The sequence below is a fragment of the Pistacia vera genome, unplaced genomic scaffold, assembly GCF_008641045.1.
Source record: "Pistacia vera cultivar Batoury unplaced genomic scaffold, PisVer_v2 Contig804, whole genome shotgun sequence".
NCBI classification, from domain to species: domain Eukaryota; kingdom Viridiplantae; phylum Streptophyta; class Magnoliopsida; order Sapindales; family Anacardiaceae; genus Pistacia; species Pistacia vera.
In genome coordinates, this window is record NW_022196673.1 from 593,925 (window position 1) to 614,614 (window position 20,690).

Genomic DNA, 20,690 nt, shown 5'->3' on the forward strand with positions numbered 1-20,690 from the left:
ACTGATTTATTTCTGAACGTAAATTGATTCAGTTTTGATTCCTTTATTATGCAGCCAACCTTTGGCAGTGATGGTCACAGTGAGCATTGATGGGGGTGACATTCGGAATAATTTAATGAACACTTCTTTTTTAGCATAGAAACAGTATGAACCATTTAAAAAAATATATATATTGTCCATTTATTTTGTTTTTCTATGTCTTATAAACAATGTTATATTGCAAAGTGTTTATCAATGAAGCATATTTTATTATCTAAAATTTGCAAACTTACATTCTTAGATAGGTTATACATGTTTTTGTTGTGGATTCTGTAGCCAGTAATAGTTTGTGTTTTGTGGCGAATAGAGTTTGTATTGGATGATGAAGGATGACAAGTTTTATTTTATTTTATTTTTGCTCATTTCATGGTGTTGGGAAGCCTTTTAAAACGGTGAAAGATTAACTGTTGGACCTTAAAGCAATAGTTATATTCCATGCAGGAACCACTAATTTTAACAAGGGCAAAATTGTCATTTCAATTATATTATTATGTACCAAATTGTTGTAAAAAAAGTGTTGCAACTCTTCTTTTGTTTGAAAAGGGAATATATTCCTATCACTAAAATGTTTCAGTATTATATAGTTCTTCAATTAATTAATTTATTTGTGTCAAAACCACTTTCATAAGTTGCGGGACTTTCAACTTCTATGTATTGAATTCAATTAATTCAATTCCTGATGAATTACAAATTGACAATTTCAATCTTCCATCACTTGCATTTTATCAACTTAAAAGAGGAATATGAAAGATCTGTATTAATACATTAATTGAATGCATGTGAATTGTCCCTATTTTATCAACATCAATAAGCAGCAAACACGGGGACCAATTAACGACATCCTAAATGGCAATCATATAACGATTCTCAGTAATTTTTAAACATAAAAACCTGATTAAAGAAAAAAAAGAACAATAACAAAATGTTCTATTATAATCAATATTTGACATATTTTTTTGTGAAACAATAATCTTTTATAATTCCTTAAAATATAAAAATTTGATAATAAAATAAAAAACAAAAACAACGCGGGCTGCCATATAGTATTAACAAGGCTGTGAAAGCCGATCTTCGTTGCTAGAGATGGCAATGGGCCCGACATTTTCGGGTACCTTTTCGGGCCGGGCTTTACCCGAGGTTGGCAGGCTTGGGCTTGGGCCTGAGCTTGATTTTAAGGCCCGACCTCGGGTACGGGCCGGGCATGGGTACATCTTTAGGCCCAGCCCGACCCGGCCCGTCCCGAACATTTTAGTATTAATTTTACTAATTTACCCTTATACTATATATTTAATTACAATATTATCCTATATATATATATATATATATACCGGCCCGGCCCGGCCCATCCCCAAAAATTTTAGTATTAATTTTACTAATTTACCCTTATACTATATATTTAATTACAATATTATCCTATATATATCTATTTTTCCCAAACCCTAACCTCAATTTTTATCCCATATTGAAGGTTTAACATGTTAAAATTGCCTTTAAATGAGTTAGATGGGTTTGGTTCAACTTATAAAAGTGGATTTCACCATAACATATTATGCACAGCTGAAAAGTTAGTATAATCAAATATTATGGAGTTTTAATTGCTTAATTATTGTTTAAATTATTTGCGGAAATAGCTTCAATTAATATTTAAAAACTATTTCTAAAATTAAAAAAAAAAAAATTGAAATTTATTAATATTTAAAAATAAACATTATTAAAAAAGGCGGGCTTGGGCCGGGCCTATGGTTATAAAAAACCCGTCGGGCCGGGCTTGGGCTTTGCCTATCATCCCCGTAGCGGGCTCGGGTCGGGCTTGGGCCTGTGTCATGAGGTCGGGCTTGGCCTGGGCCAAGAGGTACCCGGTCCCGGCCCGGCCCATTGCCATCACTATTCGTTGCCTCTCCTTTCAACCCTGCCCTGGTTAAATAAACCAAAGCAATCTCTGTTTCACTTTATAAATTTATACTACTTAATTAAAAATTTAGAACGTTGCATGAAGAAGCAGCACCAGTGGTCTAGTGGTAGAATAGTACCCTGCCACGGTACAGACCCGGGTTCGATTCCCGGCTGGTGCATTTTTCTTTTCCTTATTCTTTTTTAAAAATTAATGTATTGAAAATTCTTTTTTAAAAAAATATGCCTATTAAAATGTGTAGAGAAATTGGAATTGTAGTAACACACCCATATATATAACACCGGAACTAGTTTTTGAAAAAAAATGTCCTATATTAAGATAATAGAAACTATAAGGATCAAATATATCTTTCACTTTGGGTGTTATTGATTTTTCACATTTGTAAGTAGAATATTCTATTAGAAAACGGTGTCCAGGGGAGGTTGTTGAGGAAAGTTAATGCCTCAGACGTAAACCTCAGAGGAGCTACTTTATAATATACGCAAATTAAATATAATTTAGTTCTTTCTAACTAATTCTATTAGAAAACGGTATCCAGGGGAGGGTTTTTTTTTTTAGTAAACACCTATGTCAGTCTTTTTCAGTGAACACTTAAAAGGTTTTTAAATTGTTACCTAACCCTTGTGTGTTTGACCTTTTTATAAGAAGCATCGGCTAGTTTTAAACATGTAACTCCCTAAATTTAATCAATCTAACATCTAAAATCTGTTAACGATATTAAAAAGTTAATATATATTTTTGAGATTAAATTGGTGAAATTGTTTACAAATTTTAAGGTGGAATTGAAGATATTTTTGAAACATACACCTACTTCCTTGTATACAAATTTTATTTTGTCAACGTGGTTTAATGCTGTGGCGGGAACGTGGTTTTCCTGAAACCACAAATTTTGATATGTCTTCACTCTATAGTCGGTTTCTACCAAAGCAAACCAATTCAGATCCAGAAGATTCGCGGAGCCGAAAAAGGTCTCTTCCAATTTCTGTTAATTAGCTTCCGACTTTTGAGAATCTAACTTGAATTTGTCAACGTCTACGGCAAGTCACATTAAATGTGAATTAATGACTACAACCGACCTCTCCCTCAATATTCTTCCAGTGTTCACACTCACCGTTGAATCCTTCCCACGCCTTGCTCCAACCTAACTCTCCACACCAAACTTTAAGCTCAGTAAAAGGAATGGTTCGTATTCTTTCAAAATAGTACTTTTGTAAATATAATGTATGATATGGATACCATAATACAGATATTATATATAATTTTAATAAAAATAGTAAAATTATTAGTAACTGGTGAGTAAACATAATGCTTCCAAAATAACTTACCTATTTTAATACAGGTCGATATTCCTTGTATATATAGACACAGAGCTCCCATAAACAGAGCATAAAGACTATTACATTGAGATTAAAGGCAATGGCGAAAAGTGACGTGAAGGTTCTGGGTGCATGGCCGAGCCCATTTGTGATGAGGGCAAGAATCGCCCTCAACATCAAGTCTGTGGACTATGAGTTCTTGGAGGAGACACTTGGATCCAAAAGTGAACTTCTTCTCAAATCAAACCCAATTCATAAGAAAATTCCTGTTCTCATACATCAGGATAAACCTGTTTGTGAATCTCTCATTATTGTTCACTACGTCGATGAGGTTTGGTCCTCTGGTCCCTCCATTCTTCCATCTGATCCCTACGATCGTGCCGTCGCCCGATTTTGGGCCGCCTATCTTGATGAGAAGGTACCTACTTTTGGTTTGTTATTTTACTTTAGTTCTTTGTTTTGTTGTAAAAATTCAATGGGAAATTCATATAAGAATGTTTAATGTATAATTATTTGTCCAGTGGTTTCCTTCCATGAGAGGAATGGCGAGTGCCCAAGGAGAGGAAGCCAAAAAAGCTGCAGTCGACCAATTTGTGGAAGGTTTGAATTTGATGGAGGACGCTTATGTGAAGTTGAGCAAAGGGAAGCCTTTCTTTGGAGGGGACAAAATTGGGTACCTTGACATTGCATTCGGTTGTTTCCTGGCGTGGCTGAGAGTGACAGAGAAGACGAGTGGGATGAAGCTTCTTGATGAAGCCAGGACTCCTCATTTGGCCAAATGGGCTGTGAGCTTTTGCGCTGATCCTGCTGTTAAGGATGTCATGCCTGAAACTGAGAAGCTCGCTGAATTTGCTAAGCTTCTTGCCAAGTTCAAACCTGCCCCTCCAAAATAATTTCATTCTGAGATTAAATTATTGGAGAGGCTAGAACTAGTTGTGTGCTCAAGAGAAATAATGTTGTTTTGACTTTCTTGAGAAATAATCTTAAAATTAAGTATGTATTGTGGAACTTACAAGTAATTTCTTTTGGTCACTTTTGTGTTTGGTTGCAGGGAAAACTCTCCTCTCCTCAAGACTCTCTCTTGGTTCCATTTGGAAAAGTTTAACTACATAAAACAGGCAGAGATTAGGAGTTCTAATCAAATGCAGATGCTTTTATTAAAGTTGGGACAATTGGTTCATATGAATTAGTTTCTCATCAGTCTCTGATATTCTCCATTAATATGCGTACCAAATAATCCTTATCTAGTTAGTTTCTGAACTAGATGCTCATCAAGCAGACTTCGTATCCAATTGGGCACTTTTTTTTAGTGATTCTCTTGTTTAATCTTGTCCTCAATCTTGTAATTTGATTTGTAGACAGTCACAGAAACTAAGACAAGCCCATGCCTATGTATATTCCACTATCAGAAAATTTATGGCATTGAATTATAAGGATTGGATTATCCGGAAAACAACATTTGAGCGGCCCTTCCTACCCACCACTTAGCCAGTGTGGTAGCTGAACCCTGCTCATCAAATCCCAAATGTCCACTATTTAAGCAAGCACGCAAAATATCGCATTGACCTACAGCTTGGATTGCATATTAAGTCATACAAGTTTGACTTCCAATAAAATCTTCCCAATCCTGTCCTTTATGTTTATTTAGTCGGCTTTTCTCGAGGTTGTTGCAGGATTAGAAAATCTCATCGTAAAGAGTAATAAATTGATGAAATGAAAGATATTTGACCAAAAGGGCGACAACCCAACCTCCCCTGAGGTTTAATATATTCTTACAAGACCCCTTGAGTATTGAAAACCATGACTGAGCACCCCTCCTCACCCAGGTGTCACTTAATGATAATGGATAGTGGATACAATGGAGCTCTATGAGGCATCTATTATAAGATAATTAATTTTGAGGATTCAAAGTAAGATGTGGTTTACATATTAATTAAACCTACTTTGACCCTAGGAGTGAGCAGTTTTGGGTATTTGTATTTTTTAGGAGAATTGGAACCGCATAGTGCAGATTCCCTAAAAAAAGAATTAGAATCAGAATCACACAATGCAGATTCTTAAATTCAAGGAATCGAAACCTAAAATGTAGGTTCTGGTTCCTTTCCTAGATACCCTATAAAAAATTAATTACCCCCTTATTAGTTTAAAAAATGACAAAAATACTTAAATGTTTATAAATTCACCCCTAACAAATTTTGATTATTCATTCATTTGTGTTCAATGTGACTCATAAACCCTCTAATTTATAGACAACACTTGAATTCAATCAATTCATCACAATTCACATAAAATTCCTCAATCAAATCCAAAGCACAAACAATTAATTAAATAATCATACTATAAATCTATAATTTAATATTATAATTAATTAAATTTTTAATCATTTAATTAAATAATGTAGTAATATAATAAATTATTAATGTTTATAATGTAATGTTATAAATTTATAATTAATTAAGTAATCATTTAACTGTGTAATGTTATAATTAATTAAGTGATTGTAACATAATGTAATGTTATAATTAATTAAGTAATTATTTAATTATAATGTAAGGTTTTAATTAATTAAATTTCCAATCATTTAATTAAGTATTGTACTGATGTTTATAATGAAATGTTATAATTAATTAAGTAATCATTTGTTTATAACGTAATGTTATAATTAATTAAGTAATCAATGTAATGTTATAATTAATTAAATTTTTAATCATTTAATTAAGTATTGTGTTAATGTAGTAATCATGGAATGTTCATAATATAATCTCATAATTAATTAAGTAATCATTTAATTATGTAATGTTATAATTAATTATGTGATCATACTATAATGTAATGTTATAATAAATTAAGTAATCATACTATAAATTTTTAATGTAATATTATAATTAATTAAATTTCTAATAATTTAATTAAGTATTGTACTAATGTTTATCATGAAATGTTATAATTAATTAAGTAATCATTTAACTATAATGTAATGTTATAATTGATTAAGTAATCATTTAACTAGTAATGTATTAATGTTTATCAATTTATCATATATAATTAATTAATTACTAATTTACTACATATATATACGTACTTAGAACTTGATAATTAAAGTAAATAACTAAATATTATATTATTATTCAATCAAATATACTATTTTATTCAAAAATAATTCTTTTAATAATATTAAAACACTTTTAGTTGGTACTAATTCCAATTATATACTTAATTAATCAAAACTTTAATATTAATATATTAAATTTTTTTAAATGAAGTAGTTTATATGTAATAAGTATAATTGTATATTTATTTAATTAGGTTATTGTAAAAATTTAACTTTTTTCCATTTTAAATTTTTTATATGTAAAATTACAATAGACCCCCTATTCTTCACAGATATTTTTTCAGCCTAGGTTCCAAGCCGGGTACCCACTGCAGGTTCTTTTTTCAAGGTTCTGGTTCCGGTTCCTCCACATGTAAGAATCAGAACCAAAACCACACAGTGTCGGTTTCAAAAAAATGGAACAGGAACCTACCCGCACAGTGTCTGTTTTGGGTAGGTTTCGATTCCGATTATACCCACAAGTTTCGGTTCTACCTGCTACCTGTGCTCACCCCTATTTGACTCAATTCATTGTGAAGAAGCATAAATTAAAATGAGTTCATGAAAAGTTTAACTTCACTTGTTATTTGTATCAATTGGCTTTAAAGTTTAAACTACCTTGCATGTGGCTAATTTGCGCCCTCCATGTGCTGTAATTGCCTAATTTGCCTTCTCCACACCGCTCCAGCATGCATATATATATAATACTAGGGATGTTAACGAGCCGAGTATTTGGCTAAAGGAGCTCGGCTTGTGAGGGGGAAAGTGTTAAACAAGTTCAAGTTGAGCCAAGCCGAGTCGAGCCACTGATTGCTGGCTCGGCTCGAACTCGTTAAGGGATATAGGGCAATCGAGCTTGGCTTGCGAGCCGGTACTAAAACATCCAATTTTTTTTTCGGATCAGACCTAGTTTTTTCATGGTATTGAATCAATTTTCTATCATATACATTAAAACAACAACTAAATCTCTTTATAAATTAAACATAAAAAAAAATGTTGGGGACATGCATGTATAGTATATTCCATTTTGATGCCACAAAGGCACACAATATTTGACAAACACAAGTAAACATGCATGTATTTGGTAAACAACTGAATCTCCACTTGTGATCATTTCATCATACTATATACAAAATACCATAGTCAATCTATTTCAACAAATTAAGTGAAGTGAACTAAAGTTTTTATTTGGTTTACTTTACTTAATTCATCTTTCATCAGAACAAAAAAGGGACTATATACAAATTTAATCACAAACATCATAATATAATGTTTCATCCAAAAAATGGTTGCATGTTGGGCAGCTACATTCCAAAACCATTCTTGCCCTACTCCTACAAAAATAAAAATAAAAATAAATAAATAATCACTTAAGGACATAAGTACATAAGTACATAAAGATGAATATGCGAACCCAAACAAAAAATCAATTAAGTCAAACTTGCACAATCTTGCTACCACAACCAATGACATGTGGGAGAATCAAACAATCTAATGATTCTCGTCAATTGACGGGATATGAAGAACAATCTCCAAGTGGTCTTGCTCTTTTTGAAATGAAATAAGTAATAAAAATTATGTTTACATTAATATAAAGTAACTATAAATATTGTATTACACTAAAAATATAATCAATGGAACTTACTTTGGACCCTTTCTTCACTCCATTCAAAGATCGACACCAATTACATCCACATAAGAGCATTTCCACCGTGTCCGGAGACAAAGAAGCTCAATAACTGTCAATAACCATACTCCTAACACTGAATGCAGACTCTGAAGCAACCCTAGTGATCGGATGGCTAGTAACTCACGAACAAACATAGACAATATAGGGTACTTGGTTGAATTTGTCTTCCACCATTGTAAAGCATCGAATGCCTCACGATCCCTTACGCACTTATGACACCCCTCTCCCAAATAACAGTCTAGCTCAGACTTAGTTGGCTCAATAGTCTCCACCACATCCAAAAAATTGCTAAAATCATCCCAACTCGTGGCTCCCGGAGCCGTTGCCTCCTCACCAACGGCTCCAATTCCATCCCCTACTATTGGAGGCCCGCGAGAAATAGGAGAAGCTTTATTAACTTTAACATACTCTCCATATAGCTCATACAGTACATCCCGAACAGTTACAGTATTTGCACGAGCTTCTAACTCATAATACATCTTGGGGAAGGCCCACTGAATTATCCTCATTTTCAATCGAGTATCCAATACAGGAGCCATAGACATTAGCACATTACATTCCCTCCAATATTTATCGAACTTCTCATTCATCTTCCTCACCATGTTTCTAATGAACTCATCTTCGTCTTCACTCGTACTATCCAACATCATTTTCACTAAACATGCCTCCTTTAAAAATAAATTAGATGTCAGATAATCACTCCCACTAATGAGATTGGTTGTACCACTAAAATGTCACACACTTTCTCCACTTTCTCCCAGTCCTCGTCCTGTGGACAGTAATGATAACTTGAATCCTTTTCTTTCAACCTGGTTTTAAACTTAATTATTGTTGCCAACATTTCATACATCGAATTCCATCTTGTTTTACAATGCAGAATAAGCTTGTGAAATGACAATTTAAGTTGTTGCACAATCTCAATAAAAACCCTAATCCTACTCTCTGAAGTATTGATGTACAAGATGCTCTCATGGATGTCGTTGATGATATGCCTAATCTGATAAAGTTCATCTTAAACAATGAGGTTCAAGATATGAGCACAACATCTAACATAAAACAATTTACTTCCACAAATCAAATTCCCCATAACTTCAAAATTTTCCCTCAAAAATACTGCTTACAATGTCATTACTTAAAGTGTTATCCACTAAGATAGTGTAAACTTATTTTCAATCCCCTATTCCATAAGGCACTTGGAAATGGAGTTAACAATTGCAACACTGGTACGGGGAGGAGGTAAATGCACAAAGTTGAGGACACGTCTATTCATCCTCCATGTACCATTTATCCAATGCCCAGTGAGCACCATATACTCCATCTTCTGATTGCCGAACTTCCAAAAATCCATAGTCAAACTAATCTTAGTCACATTCTTCAACAACGTCTTCAACTTCACTTTCTCACTCTCATATACTTTCATACAATCATTTTTGCAAGTATGGCGGGAAACCGAACTCCATTCAGGAATCTCATACTTCATTATATTGTTCAAGCCCTCTTCCTCCACAACTCAAAATGGATGCTCATGCATAAGCACCCAATGGCAATAAGTTCCCTCGTCTTCATCATGTCGAACTTTCCACTTAATGCAAGCAAAACAGAAGTTCCAACATCAGAACCGACAATAGGAAAAGTAATGTGTTATTGCCTCATGGAAGCTATTCTCTTTGAACACTATTTCAAATGTCTATTAAACTAGGTGATGCTTTTGGTGGCATTAATAGGCAGCTTGGCTTTGCAATGAATACACTCTGTCTTTTTTTGTACCCCTAGGAGAACCACCTTCTTACACTCTGTCCAAACAACTGATGTTTTAGTTCTTTAAATCCTTTAAATTGGATTCTCATTTTGCCTACCATTATCTGGGCTATTAACACTGTGTTCCGTATTTGTAGTGGTCTCATTCAAGGCACGTTTATTGCCCGGTGTAATCATAATTGTATTTTGCTCTATAGGGCTGCTTGAGGTACTGTCGACCATTTCCAAACCTATAATACAAAATAAAAACAAAGGGGTTAGCTACATTTAATATAAAGTAATTTAAAGTAAAAACAAATCCTGCATTTAATATAAAGTTCATTCCAGCCGTGTAGCATTTAATATAAAGTTCATCACTCCTCATTCTTAACACACCCGAATACCATTCTAAACAGCACAGTCCACACTCCACATCACAAACACGTTACACATTTCAATCTTTTCCTCAAAAGTCAACACAAACGCAACAGCTACATCCCAAAACATTTTCATTTTTGAACATTAGTTACATAACACGTACATTCATTTAAAGCCTATACTGCATTTAATATAAAGTGAATGTGTCATTACTCATTTACTCCTCATTCAATCATCTCAACACACCCAAATAATTTCCTAAACAGCACAACATAGCACAAACACCTTACACTTACACAGAACAAACACCTTACATTTACATACCACAAACACTCCATAGGACCATAGCACAAACACCTTACAGTTACACAACACAAACATTACACTTACATAACACAAACACTTCCTCAACAGTGAACACAAACGCAATAGCAGTTACAGCACAGTGCACAACATTGGCATTTTTCAACATCACAAATTTCACATTTCAATCATTCATATTTCCATACAGGTATTTTTGTTGGGAAAGCAAAGAAGAAAATTGGTCAAAAAAATACCTGACAGAGTTACTGTGACGGCGAGAAGACAACATGACAATGGGCAAGATCTTGGGTAGGAGGAGAAGCAGATTGTGATGAAGAGAGCTTAGCCTGGCTGACAAAAATGGCAAAACGAGGATGATGAAGGTGAACTGTGAAACAGGTGACACCGGTGGCTATAATAATGGAAGATGGCAACTGTGGGCAACAACAATGGCGAAGGTTGATCGGGATTGTCAATTTTTGGTAGGGTTCTTTTTTCAATTTAGGGATTTAGGGGTTAAAACCGTGTTTTAGTTTTTTACAATGGGGGGAATTTGTGAAATTTTAAACTATTATGCTTAATAACTGCAAATTTTATTTACCCCCTATAGATTGAAAACCCTCTGCGTTACCCTCTCTATCTCGAGACAGAATCGGCTTGCAAGCTATCAAGTCAAGCCAAGCAATGTTCGAACTTGGCTTGCATATACTTCATGAATCAAGCCAAGCCGAGCTCTTCTTGTCGAGCCGAATCGAGTTGGCTCACTAGCAACTCGATTCGTGTAACAGTCCTATGTAAAACCAACTAGGAAAACAAATAATAATAATAATACTATATACTAATTAATTAAAGTACAACATTGAAAAATTATCTTTATTATCAATTAGAAGACACATTCTTAAAAAACTGAAAGAAAAATGATACAAGTTTCATTTGTATCAATAAACGGACACATTTATCAATCAATGGACACTTATCATTAATAAACAAACATTTTTTCATATTTTTATTAAAAAGCTGATATATTTTTATTAAGAAGTGTCATTTAATTCATAAAGGTGTTTGTTGATACAAATGAAACTTGAGTTCTTTTTTCCATTAGCTTTTCAAAATAGTATCCCCCTAATTAATAATAACCCAAAAAAAGTTTGTTTACTACAAATAAAGGTAAATTGTGTCAATGTCCAATTAAATATTCCTTTGACACATCAATCCCGAAACTTTAATAAAACATAAGATATTGTTGTTGCGATATTTCGCACCAACGAGATTACACAAGCCTTCTTGGGGAGTTCACACAAAGGGTTTGTGTGAGACCGTGAAATATAATATTGAACACATAGGTGATAATGGAAATAATGCGTGAAAGTAAATTAAAGAATTGACAAGAGCAGTTCTTAAATCGGTTCAAATGCAAGGCACAATTCCCACGACCACTTTTATCTTATTGATGTGTTTATAGAAGATATCTATTATGAAAAGAGATAACTGCTATTTATACTGTTGTATTGGTGGTCTTGCTCATGAAGCAACCTTCTTACTGTATGACACGCGGCCTGACAAACCACTCTGATTGGAGACTTAATAGCGAAGCAATCCTCTCATAAGATGCCACACGACCTCAATGGTGATTTAAGTCATGAGTCTTAATGTTGAAGCAAATCCTTTCAGTCTTATATAAGAAGCCATCCTTTCTTGGTATAACATGTGACCCAAACACTTGCATGGTCGTGGGACACGTGGCAGGAGTTTATACACCAATTGCTTAGTCATAGGAGATGTGTCGAGATTTTATTGTGTGGTGAATTTACCATATAACAGATACCAACATGGGGATAAGGTTATTGACAATTGTCTAAACAGTAATGTTAAGTCCACAATTTTCTCTCACAACTCTTAACGTAACAGCTCACAATTGGTTAGTTTGCGAAAGAATAGGTGAGACCCATAACAAATAGGCGAGACTTATTTGCGAACTGTCATGTAGGAGGTTGTGAGAGAAAGTTGTAAGATTGGGTTGTGGACCTAGTATTATTCTGACCTATAAAACATTACTTATTTAACTTTAACTTGTATGAAAAAATTCCCCGAGCCTCCATTAGTCTCAGATTTGTCAAGAATTTATGTAATGTTTAATCCAAATTAATTTTACATGGTAAGAATTAATGCATGTTTTAATCAAAATTCATTATTGACAAAACACTTGTCTTTAACATTACAAAAGCCGACTAATAAGACAAGCAATTGATTGATCTGACGCCAAATCTCAAAATCATCAATTAACAAGAAACTTGACGAAAACGATGCCCTTGTGCTTGTCTAAGAACAAGTACTCAAGACTGATAAAACTGACAAAGACCACTGAACTCAACCCAACACCTGTTGGCCGTTGGACTCCCCGATACACTTCCCTTTTGCCAGTCACAACTCCACTAATTCATCTTTTATCTTAATCTTGTTATTCCTGCCCCCCGTACTGTAGAGGAAGGAATAGACGAGCCAAATGGAAGGGGTGAAATTAGACAAATGGGGTTACGAAGTCAAGACTCGTTCTGATTCTTGCGTTTCTGCCATCAACGCGTACTATCATCAGGTTGGTTTTTGTTTTTGTTTTTGTTTTTATTTATGTTTATGGATTTGTTTTTGGGCCTCTGAAAATACGATTAATAGTGTTTTTCGGTTTGTTGATGTATGAAGGTTCTTAGTTATGGGAGAAAGAGGCGTGCAATATTGGAAGCGGCAGAACATGATAAAGATTGCGTTTTGGCCAACATTTTGGCTGCTCATTTTATGGCTTCCAACAATCCTTCTAAAGCTTCTGCTTATATTCACGCAGCCGAGTCTCGTCTCGTAAGTTTTTTTTTTTTTCATTTAATTTCGGGTTTTTTTTTTTTTTAATTATCATGAAAAAGAATCAATTCAGACGGCTCAACGTAGGAATAGTCCATTTGATTTCTACTTTCTTTTTTTTATGGTTGAATTTTGTGGTTAATACTTAACAGGAAGGAGCCACCTCATACGAGAAGGCGGTATTTGAAGCTGTCTGTTATTTGATTTCTAAGGACAGAGACGATGATGTAGCTGTTGACTTGCACTTTAAGGTGGGGAAGAGTTTAAAATTCACCTATCTTCTTAATTGTCTTATAATGTATAAAACTTTCAAAATCTTCGAATTAAATGACTAGGCTATGAATTTTGTTTGTCACAAAAGCACTTAGTTATTGTTGCATAATAATTGCATGATGTAGATATCTTGTTATGGCTTAAAACATTGATTTAATTTTGCTACCATTCTATGATTACCAAATTTGGAATGATTTTTGAGTTGAAAGTATTATATTAACAAAGGGACCATATAGTTGAAATATTTTTCATGTGAAGCACATGTAACTTGCAGATTTTACAACTTTCTCTCCTATTTTTTATTTAAAGCTCACAATATTCTTATTTATGAAGTGAAGTATGAATTTTGCATGTTTTCTCGAGACAGTTCAGTTGAGTTTCTATCTTGATGTATTTTTCAGATTCTTTGTTCATTGCAAATGAAATTTATGTCTTTTGCAGCTACTAAAAATTTTCCCAAGAGATCTGGTTTCTCTGAAAAGGGTCCAAGTGCTGTGCTTCTACATGGGTCGGCCTGATCTGTCTTTGGCCATTGTTGAACAGGTGCTCTGCTATTCGCTTAGTGAATTATGCTCATGGTTCTTTAAATAAAGTGCAAAAATGAATGATTATTAAATCATTCCAATAGCAACTTCTTATTTGTATTAAATTAAAGGATTAACAGACCTATATTTTAAATATTATATGGTAAGAAGATATATGCTTCCAAAACAACAGTTATTTATGAAAACCACTCTTGAGTTGTGTTGTCTCACTGGGTTCTATTGATTTGAAATTTTATAGGTTCTACCCTATAATCAACTAGAAGAGTATGTATATGGTATGCTTGCTTTTCCTTTACTAGAGCTGGGACGAATTGCAGATGCTGAGGAAGCTGCAAAAAAGGGATTTGAGATCAACAAGCAAGACTTCTGGGTGCAACATGCTGTGAGTTGTCATTATTGTTTTCTTCTTTAAGAAAGATAACTTTACCATGTTTCTAAAATTTCACCTTAAGTTTTGTAAATTATCTTATTCTAGTTTAGATTTTGAATTTATGAATCTTACACTTCTTAGAAGCTTTCTGAAGTTTGTCCTTATTTATTAGCTCTGACCACTGCAGCTTTAGAATTATGAAAAATAATTGATCATCAATACATCTGAGTTTCCACAGTGGACCTGATTAAAGAATGTGTCTTTTATCATTCTAATTTATTAAGACAAGAAGCTGCTGTTACGATCATCCAATGGTATTCATAGTGAGTGGATTTGCATGCAGTTGTGTCATGTTCTTCAATATGAATGTCGTTTCCAAGAAGCAGTACGTTTCATGGAAGAATGCTCATCAACATGGAGTTCTTGCTTATCTTTCATGTATGTATATTAATTCATTAAACTGTTTTTATCCATATTTTGGTTACCTTTTTGTTTTTATGATTTTGTGTGTGAATCGTTTAAATATTTAGGTATACACACAATTGGTGGCATGTGTCCCTTTGTTACTTGGAAGGTCATTCTCCAATGAGTAAAGTCCTAGAGGTTTATGACAATCATATCTGGAAGGAGTTGGATCGAATTGATGCAATGCCTCCAGAGGTATGTGTTTTTGTTCAAAAATATGATGAAGATTTTTTATTGTGAGTCCTCATGTCTTCTGTATTTAGGTGTACCTTAATGCTTTAGGTTTGTTGTTGCGGGTTCATGTACGAGGCAAACTTGACATCTTTGGGGACCGTCTGAAGATGTTAGCAGGTCGTGTAAAAGATAAAGTGAGTAGACCACCCAAAATTTTTTAGTTTTTGATAGGTGTAACTAACTTGTCTTGAGAAAGTGTTTAATTCATTCGAGTTACAGATGTTCTAAGAAATTGAGGTTAGAAGATATATTATGATTATTGTGGCTTCTTTTTATTTATATACTGCTTACCAGAGCAAGTTTATCTTTATGATTTTTATTTTTTTTTTAATATAGATTTTGCACATTTTTACTCATTTTTGGACCATGTTGAATGTTTTTACTTCGAGAACCTCTTTTTTGTTTTAAACATCTAGTATCTATTTTGTTCACCATAGTTACATCAGTATGAAATCACATTTCTATGAACATGTGTGTGTTTGAATAATTATAAATACACATAGTTAAGAGACAGTGTGAAAGCGTGAATAATAATGCATATTGTCCTTGTTAGCTTGCCTTTAATTACCAAGTTACATAAAGCTCATAACCAGTTATGATGTGGATTCTGTAGATTATGATCCTGTCCTCTTCTAGCGAGTGTACGTTTTGCTGGAATGGCAGGTACCTAGTCTCACGAAGTGAGTGTTGCAGTTCATCTCATTGTAGTTTTCCTCTTTATGTAGATCAAATAGGAGGAAAATTTTAAAATAATTTATCTGTGTAATTTGGGAGAATGCATATGGTCGTGATCTGTGAAAGGAAACATTTTGCTTGTTAGATTGCATGCTAGGATAATATAAACTTGAAATGGAGCACATTCTTCTTATGCAGATTGTTTCAAATGATGTTTTTTCCATTTTTTTCACTATTAACCACATGTATATGCCACTTCACCAATTTTTTATTTTATTTTATTATTTTTTTGCATTCTACAATATTCTGGATTTTCTACATGTGAACTAGGGCAACTGGTATTTAGAGTGGCATTTCGATCTGTTGATATTATGGGCATTAGCTTTTACTGGAGAACTTTCTAAAGCAGAAGATTTACTCAAAGGCCTGAAGTCAAGGTTAGAAGAATATACTTCCCTTGCATATTTTATGTGCAGCCAGCATTTATTCATTTCAATTATTTTTCTTTGCAGATTTTCTATGATGATCAAGAAGAAGCAACAAATAATGCAGATAGGATTACAGGTTTATTATGATTTTCTCTTCTTTTGCCGCTTACCATAAACTTTGTGTCTCGCCTTCTTCACTCGTGCTCTGATATCATGTAAAAGCTGCCTTGAGAATCTTGGTCACAACACACTTTAGCTGTTTCTTGTTATGGAAGGCTAGAGGTGTTGACATTTTCATTGGAGAACTAGGAATACTGTTAGTTATTAGCTTAACAAAGATTTTGTGGTAATGTTATTACTAAAAGATGGATACAAAAATATTAACATCCTGCCTCCGGCTTTGCATCTTAGCTCTTGTAATACCGTGATGCTCCTACTGTGAGTATTGTCAATGCTTTAGGCCTTAGTTATCCTATTTTGCTTTACACAGCTTGCAGAAGCCTTAGTTAACCTATTTTGCTTTACACAGCTTGCAGAAGCCCTATACGAATACGGAAGGGGTAATGACCAAAAAGCATTGGATTTGCTTGGTCCAGATTTTGATGCCAATTTTTGTAAGGTATTATTAGTGAGTAACGAAATCTGTGTCTGGATTCTTGTTTCTGTTTTGAAACATTTAAAACCGAAATTACTAAGTTTACTTCTTTATGCTCAGATGATTGGAGCATCCGATGAGCAGCTAGACGTATTTAATGAAGTCTGGTACATTATGTTGCTAAATACTGGACAAGCTGCCAAAGGTATATTAAACCTACTCGATATATATTCTAACTTCTCAGTAGTTCTCTTCTGACCGCATGTTTGAATTGCAGCCATAGAAGTAATTGAGAAACGGATCAAGAAGAGAGAAGGGGCTCCTTTCACGTGGCGTCTTCTGGTATAGCTCTGCTTGCGTATATTACTTTTTTTTTTTATGTGTGTCACAGTTTAATGTAGATGATTGCATCTTTGTTTTAGGAAAGAGCTTATCAGATGACGAACAATCATAAAGCAGCAATTGCTGGAGAAAAAGCCAAGGCATTAGAAGCTGCGTATTTCAAGTAGCCCAACACGAATACAGAGGTTGAACTGTCGTTCACCCTATTCTACCACAAAAATTATTAAATAAATGTGGTACATAGCTATTTTTCCAGTGTTTAAGCTCCATTACGTATAGTGTAATATGATTTGTATAATTGCTACTTGGAGCTTAATGGAATTGTATCATTGTATAATTGTTTTTTTGGATAAGACATTTTAACTAATCCTCGAGGCTTTAAAACCATCAGTGGATAAAAGTTTAAATGATCATCCCTGTTAGTATATTGAAAACTCGAAGTCAAGAGCTCAAAATCTCATTTTGTTCATTAACTATCGAGTCACCCAAATTTAATGTATAATTGTTATGGATAAGAAAAGAAGAAACAAGTAGACAACCTTCCCAAAAAGGGTATGTATTAAAAAGGCCCTATCAGACTTGCAGCATTGGTTCCCAGGGACCATTTCCCAGTAAAGAAAGAGATGTGTATCAAGTTTTTGGGTAGTTGGAAGTGGATAAAGCTCACGTAAAAGGCATTTATCAATGAATTTAAAGAAGACCATTAATGATTTAGGCTCATAGAATGTGCATTATACAGCGATTGCAGCTAAAATCACTTACAAAAGATAGTACGAATCATTTACCAAGTAGTGATGATGAGAATAGTATCAACTAATAATTTATTGTCTATACAAATCACAAAAGTAAAAATATATAGTGCAACTGAGAATGTATTGACAACTCAGTCAAACCCCACTCCGCACATGTGCATTTGCAGGTGGACAACATTCACGAATCACATCAAATCAACTCCGTTCAATGTTGACACGTCACTTGCATTCGAATTCGACCCAGGAAGCCCACGTGTACGGCTGTTTCTGATTCTTTTCAGCTCCTCCACTATTTCCTTTGCATCCGGACGGTCATCTTTGTCCGCCGCCACGCACCGGAACGCCAGTTCAGCTGCCGCATCAACACCCTCCATTGCCTCCTCATCATCCACCAAAACCGGGTCCACCACCTGATGGAGCATACCCAGTTGGATCTTCGACACCACTAAATCAGCCAATGCCACCTCACGCTTATCTCTACTCTGATCCACTGCTTTCAACCCAGATATCAACTCCAACAGCACCACACCGAAACTGTACACGTCACTCTTTTCAGTCAACCGGAAAGACCGGTGATAGTCCGGGTCTAAATACCCGGGCGTCCCCTGAGGTCCTGTACACACAAACCCAGAACTTGACGACGACGTCGTCTCAGGAAGAACCATAAGCCTTGACAACCCGAAATCTCCAACCTTGATTCTCATGTCTTTCTCAACAAAAATATTTGACGTCGTGATATCTCTGTGTACAATTGGCGGCACAACTGAGAAATGCAAGTACTCGAGAGCTAAAGCCGTTTGCAGAGCAATGTCAAGTCTCACTTGCCACGTCAAAGACCCTTTACGATACAGGCTATTTGATCCATGAAGATGGTCTGCAAGAGTTCCATTAGTGATATATTCATACACTAGAAGTAAGCCTCTAGGGTCGCTGCAGTACCCGTGAAGTTTGACGAGATTTGGGTGATCAATGGAGGACAAAATCAAGATTTCATTGCAGAAAGATTTGGTAGAGAAGGCTTTGGTAGAAGATGGTGTGCTGTGGTGTTGTTTACAGTGTAGATATTTTACTGCAACGATTCGGCCATCGAAGAGTTGACCTAAGTAGACTGAACCAAACCCTCCATCACCGATTTTGCGCTTTGGGTCGAACTTATTAGTTGAAAATTCGAGTTCTTCGTAGGTGAAGACAGGAGGGAGGAGACTAGCTGAGCGGTGACGGTGAAGAAAGAGAATTGTTGGATCTTCATCTGAGGCTGATTTGAACTGTCTAGACCTAAAAATAGCTATGCCAACTGAAAATGCAAGTAGCAAACATGTTAATGAGAAGATGATACTCAAGATAGCGATACGATTCAGGTTGGTTTCATGGATCCAAGGAGCTGATACGCTAGATTTGGAGTGGAAACATATAAATGGCTTGTTGGGGTGTGAAGAGTTGAAGCCACAAACACCGTTCTGAGCATGGCAAGATTTGCAGCTCGAAAAGTAAGAGTCTTGAGCTTCATCATACTCAACTTGGATACCCGCCGATATCAAGAAATTATCAAGAAAATCCAAGACGTCACTTTGGCAACCCTGCTCAGATGAAAGATCAACATGGTGTGTAGATTCACAGTCATGGACGAGCTTCGCCGGGTTCTTGATGAGCTTGCATTCAAAGGGACAATGGCTACAGTTGGGAAGATTTGGAGGGGAACAAGCACGAAGAACAGAGAGGCGAGAGCAAGAAGCGTCGGAGACTCGAAAGGGAGAGCCGGAGAAGTTGATGGAATGGTCCGGTACGGCAAGCAAGTGCAAAGAAGGACAAGCATTAGGAGATTTTATGGGTTGTGGAGAGAGAGAGAGAGAGGTGGAGTTGGGTTCGTAATGAAGGAGAGAAAAATTAAGGCTATTAATAGAGATAATAGCGTGTGAAGAAGAAGATGAACAATTAATCTGAAATGAAGGATGGCCACAACCAGGTGAAGAAGAGAAAGGAAATGGAGGAGTTGAAGTAAAAGGCGGACATGCAGATCCAGAAGTAGTTTCTTTCTGTGAAGAACATGACTGAGCAGCTCTAGAATTAGTGAAAACCCAGAAAAATGTTAAGGTAATAACAATGAGAAGATGATGAAAACAACAAGAGCTTAAGGAACACATGGAGAGAAAGAAATTAAATAAAAATAAAAATAAAAATATATGTTGACATGAAAGGTAAAAGAGTAAAGATGTGATATTGAATCTTGATCTGGAGTGTGTGAAGGGAAATGTGTTGCCTAGGTTATTGGAACAGAGAGAAGAAAAGGCAAAGGAGGGCTTTGGTTATCGGAAGCTAAAACTAAAGGTCAAAAAAAAAAAAAATAACAACACTAGCGGGGTCACGTGAAATGAGGTGGAGTGAAGACAAAAATACTCGAAAAGGGTGTAGCCAAAGAAGAAGACTTAGGGGCCGGGGAAGTGTGGAAAATATCGGCCCTTGCTTTATTATTATATATAAAATGGTTTGCTTTTTGAATTTACATAGCTTTCGTACTTGGGTCACTGAAAACTTTACGGTAGGTAGATGTTTAATGACTTTGGATTGGATCTGGGCCGTCGGCTTCATTGTGGTTGGTCAATTCTGAATGCTCTTTTCTTCTCGTGAATTCCCGGCATTGTTTCTTCAAATTCTTCTGATTTCATCTTCTACTTGGCGCTTTTTTTATTTTATTTTA

At 35.0% G+C, this 20,690-nt stretch overlaps 3 protein-coding genes and 1 non-coding gene across 4 annotated transcripts; 3 read left to right on the top strand and 1 right to left on the bottom strand.

The window, feature by feature from the left end:
• The first annotated feature begins 2,040 nt into the window (after positions 1 to 2,040).
• TRNAG-GCC lies at positions 2,041 to 2,111 on the top strand. Its single transcript has one exon. It is a non-coding gene; the product is annotated as a tRNA-Gly (tRNA).
• A 1,205-nt stretch (positions 2,112 to 3,316) lies between these two features.
• LOC116117334 (glutathione S-transferase U17-like) lies at positions 3,317 to 4,576 on the top strand. Its single transcript, XM_031403379.1, has 2 exons — positions 3,317 to 3,685; positions 3,789 to 4,576. The coding sequence occupies exons 1-2, from the start codon at positions 3,368 to 3,370 to the stop codon at positions 4,158 to 4,160; spliced, it is 690 nt and encodes a 229-aa protein (XP_031259239.1). The 5' UTR covers positions 3,317 to 3,367; the 3' UTR covers positions 4,161 to 4,576.
• Positions 4,577 to 12,724: 8,148 nt separating this feature from the next.
• LOC116117332 (tetratricopeptide repeat protein 38) lies at positions 12,725 to 17,716 on the top strand. The gene is made up of 14 exons (XM_031403374.1): positions 12,725 to 13,059; positions 13,164 to 13,316; positions 13,469 to 13,567; positions 14,031 to 14,132; positions 14,373 to 14,516; positions 14,848 to 14,942; positions 15,035 to 15,164; positions 15,233 to 15,337; positions 16,209 to 16,315; positions 16,391 to 16,442; positions 16,836 to 16,925; positions 17,022 to 17,106; positions 17,179 to 17,243; positions 17,324 to 17,716. Exons 1-14 carry the CDS (start codon positions 12,970 to 12,972, stop codon positions 17,408 to 17,410), a joined length of 1,404 nt encoding a protein of 467 aa, XP_031259234.1. The 5' UTR covers positions 12,725 to 12,969; the 3' UTR covers positions 17,411 to 17,716.
• Positions 17,717 to 17,928: 212 nt separating this feature from the next.
• On the bottom strand, positions 17,929 to 20,139 carry LOC116117319 (LEAF RUST 10 DISEASE-RESISTANCE LOCUS RECEPTOR-LIKE PROTEIN KINASE-like 1.5). Its single transcript, XM_031403355.1, has one exon. The coding sequence runs from the start codon at positions 20,134 to 20,136 to the stop codon at positions 18,181 to 18,183; it is 1,956 nt and encodes a 651-aa protein (XP_031259215.1). The 5' UTR covers positions 20,137 to 20,139; the 3' UTR covers positions 17,929 to 18,180.
• Between the last annotated feature and the right edge of the window lie 551 nt (positions 20,140 to 20,690).

What these genes read in the sequence shown, in the direction of transcription:
- LOC116117334 (XM_031403379.1), top strand. Translation starts at nt 3,368, where the DNA reads ATGGCGAAAAGTGACGTGAAGGTTCTGGGTGCATGGCCGAGCCCATTT. An exon ending in CCGCCTATCTTGATGAGAAG is followed by an intron (nt 3,686 to 3,788) that starts GTACCTACTTTT and finishes TTATTTGTCCAG; the next exon opens with TGGTTTCCTTCCATGAGAGG.
- LOC116117332 (XM_031403374.1), top strand. Translation starts at nt 12,970, where the DNA reads ATGGAAGGGGTGAAATTAGACAAATGGGGTTACGAAGTCAAGACTCGT. An exon ending in CTGTTGACTTGCACTTTAAG is followed by an intron (nt 13,568 to 14,030) that starts GTGGGGAAGAGT and finishes TGTCTTTTGCAG; the next exon opens with CTACTAAAAATTTTCCCAAG. An exon ending in CTTTCACGTGGCGTCTTCTG is followed by an intron (nt 17,244 to 17,323) that starts GTATAGCTCTGC and finishes TCTTTGTTTTAG; the next exon opens with GAAAGAGCTTATCAGATGAC.
- LOC116117319 (XM_031403355.1), bottom strand. Translation starts at nt 20,136, where the DNA reads ATGTGTTCCTTAAGCTCTTGTTGTTTTCATCATCTTCTCATTGTTATT.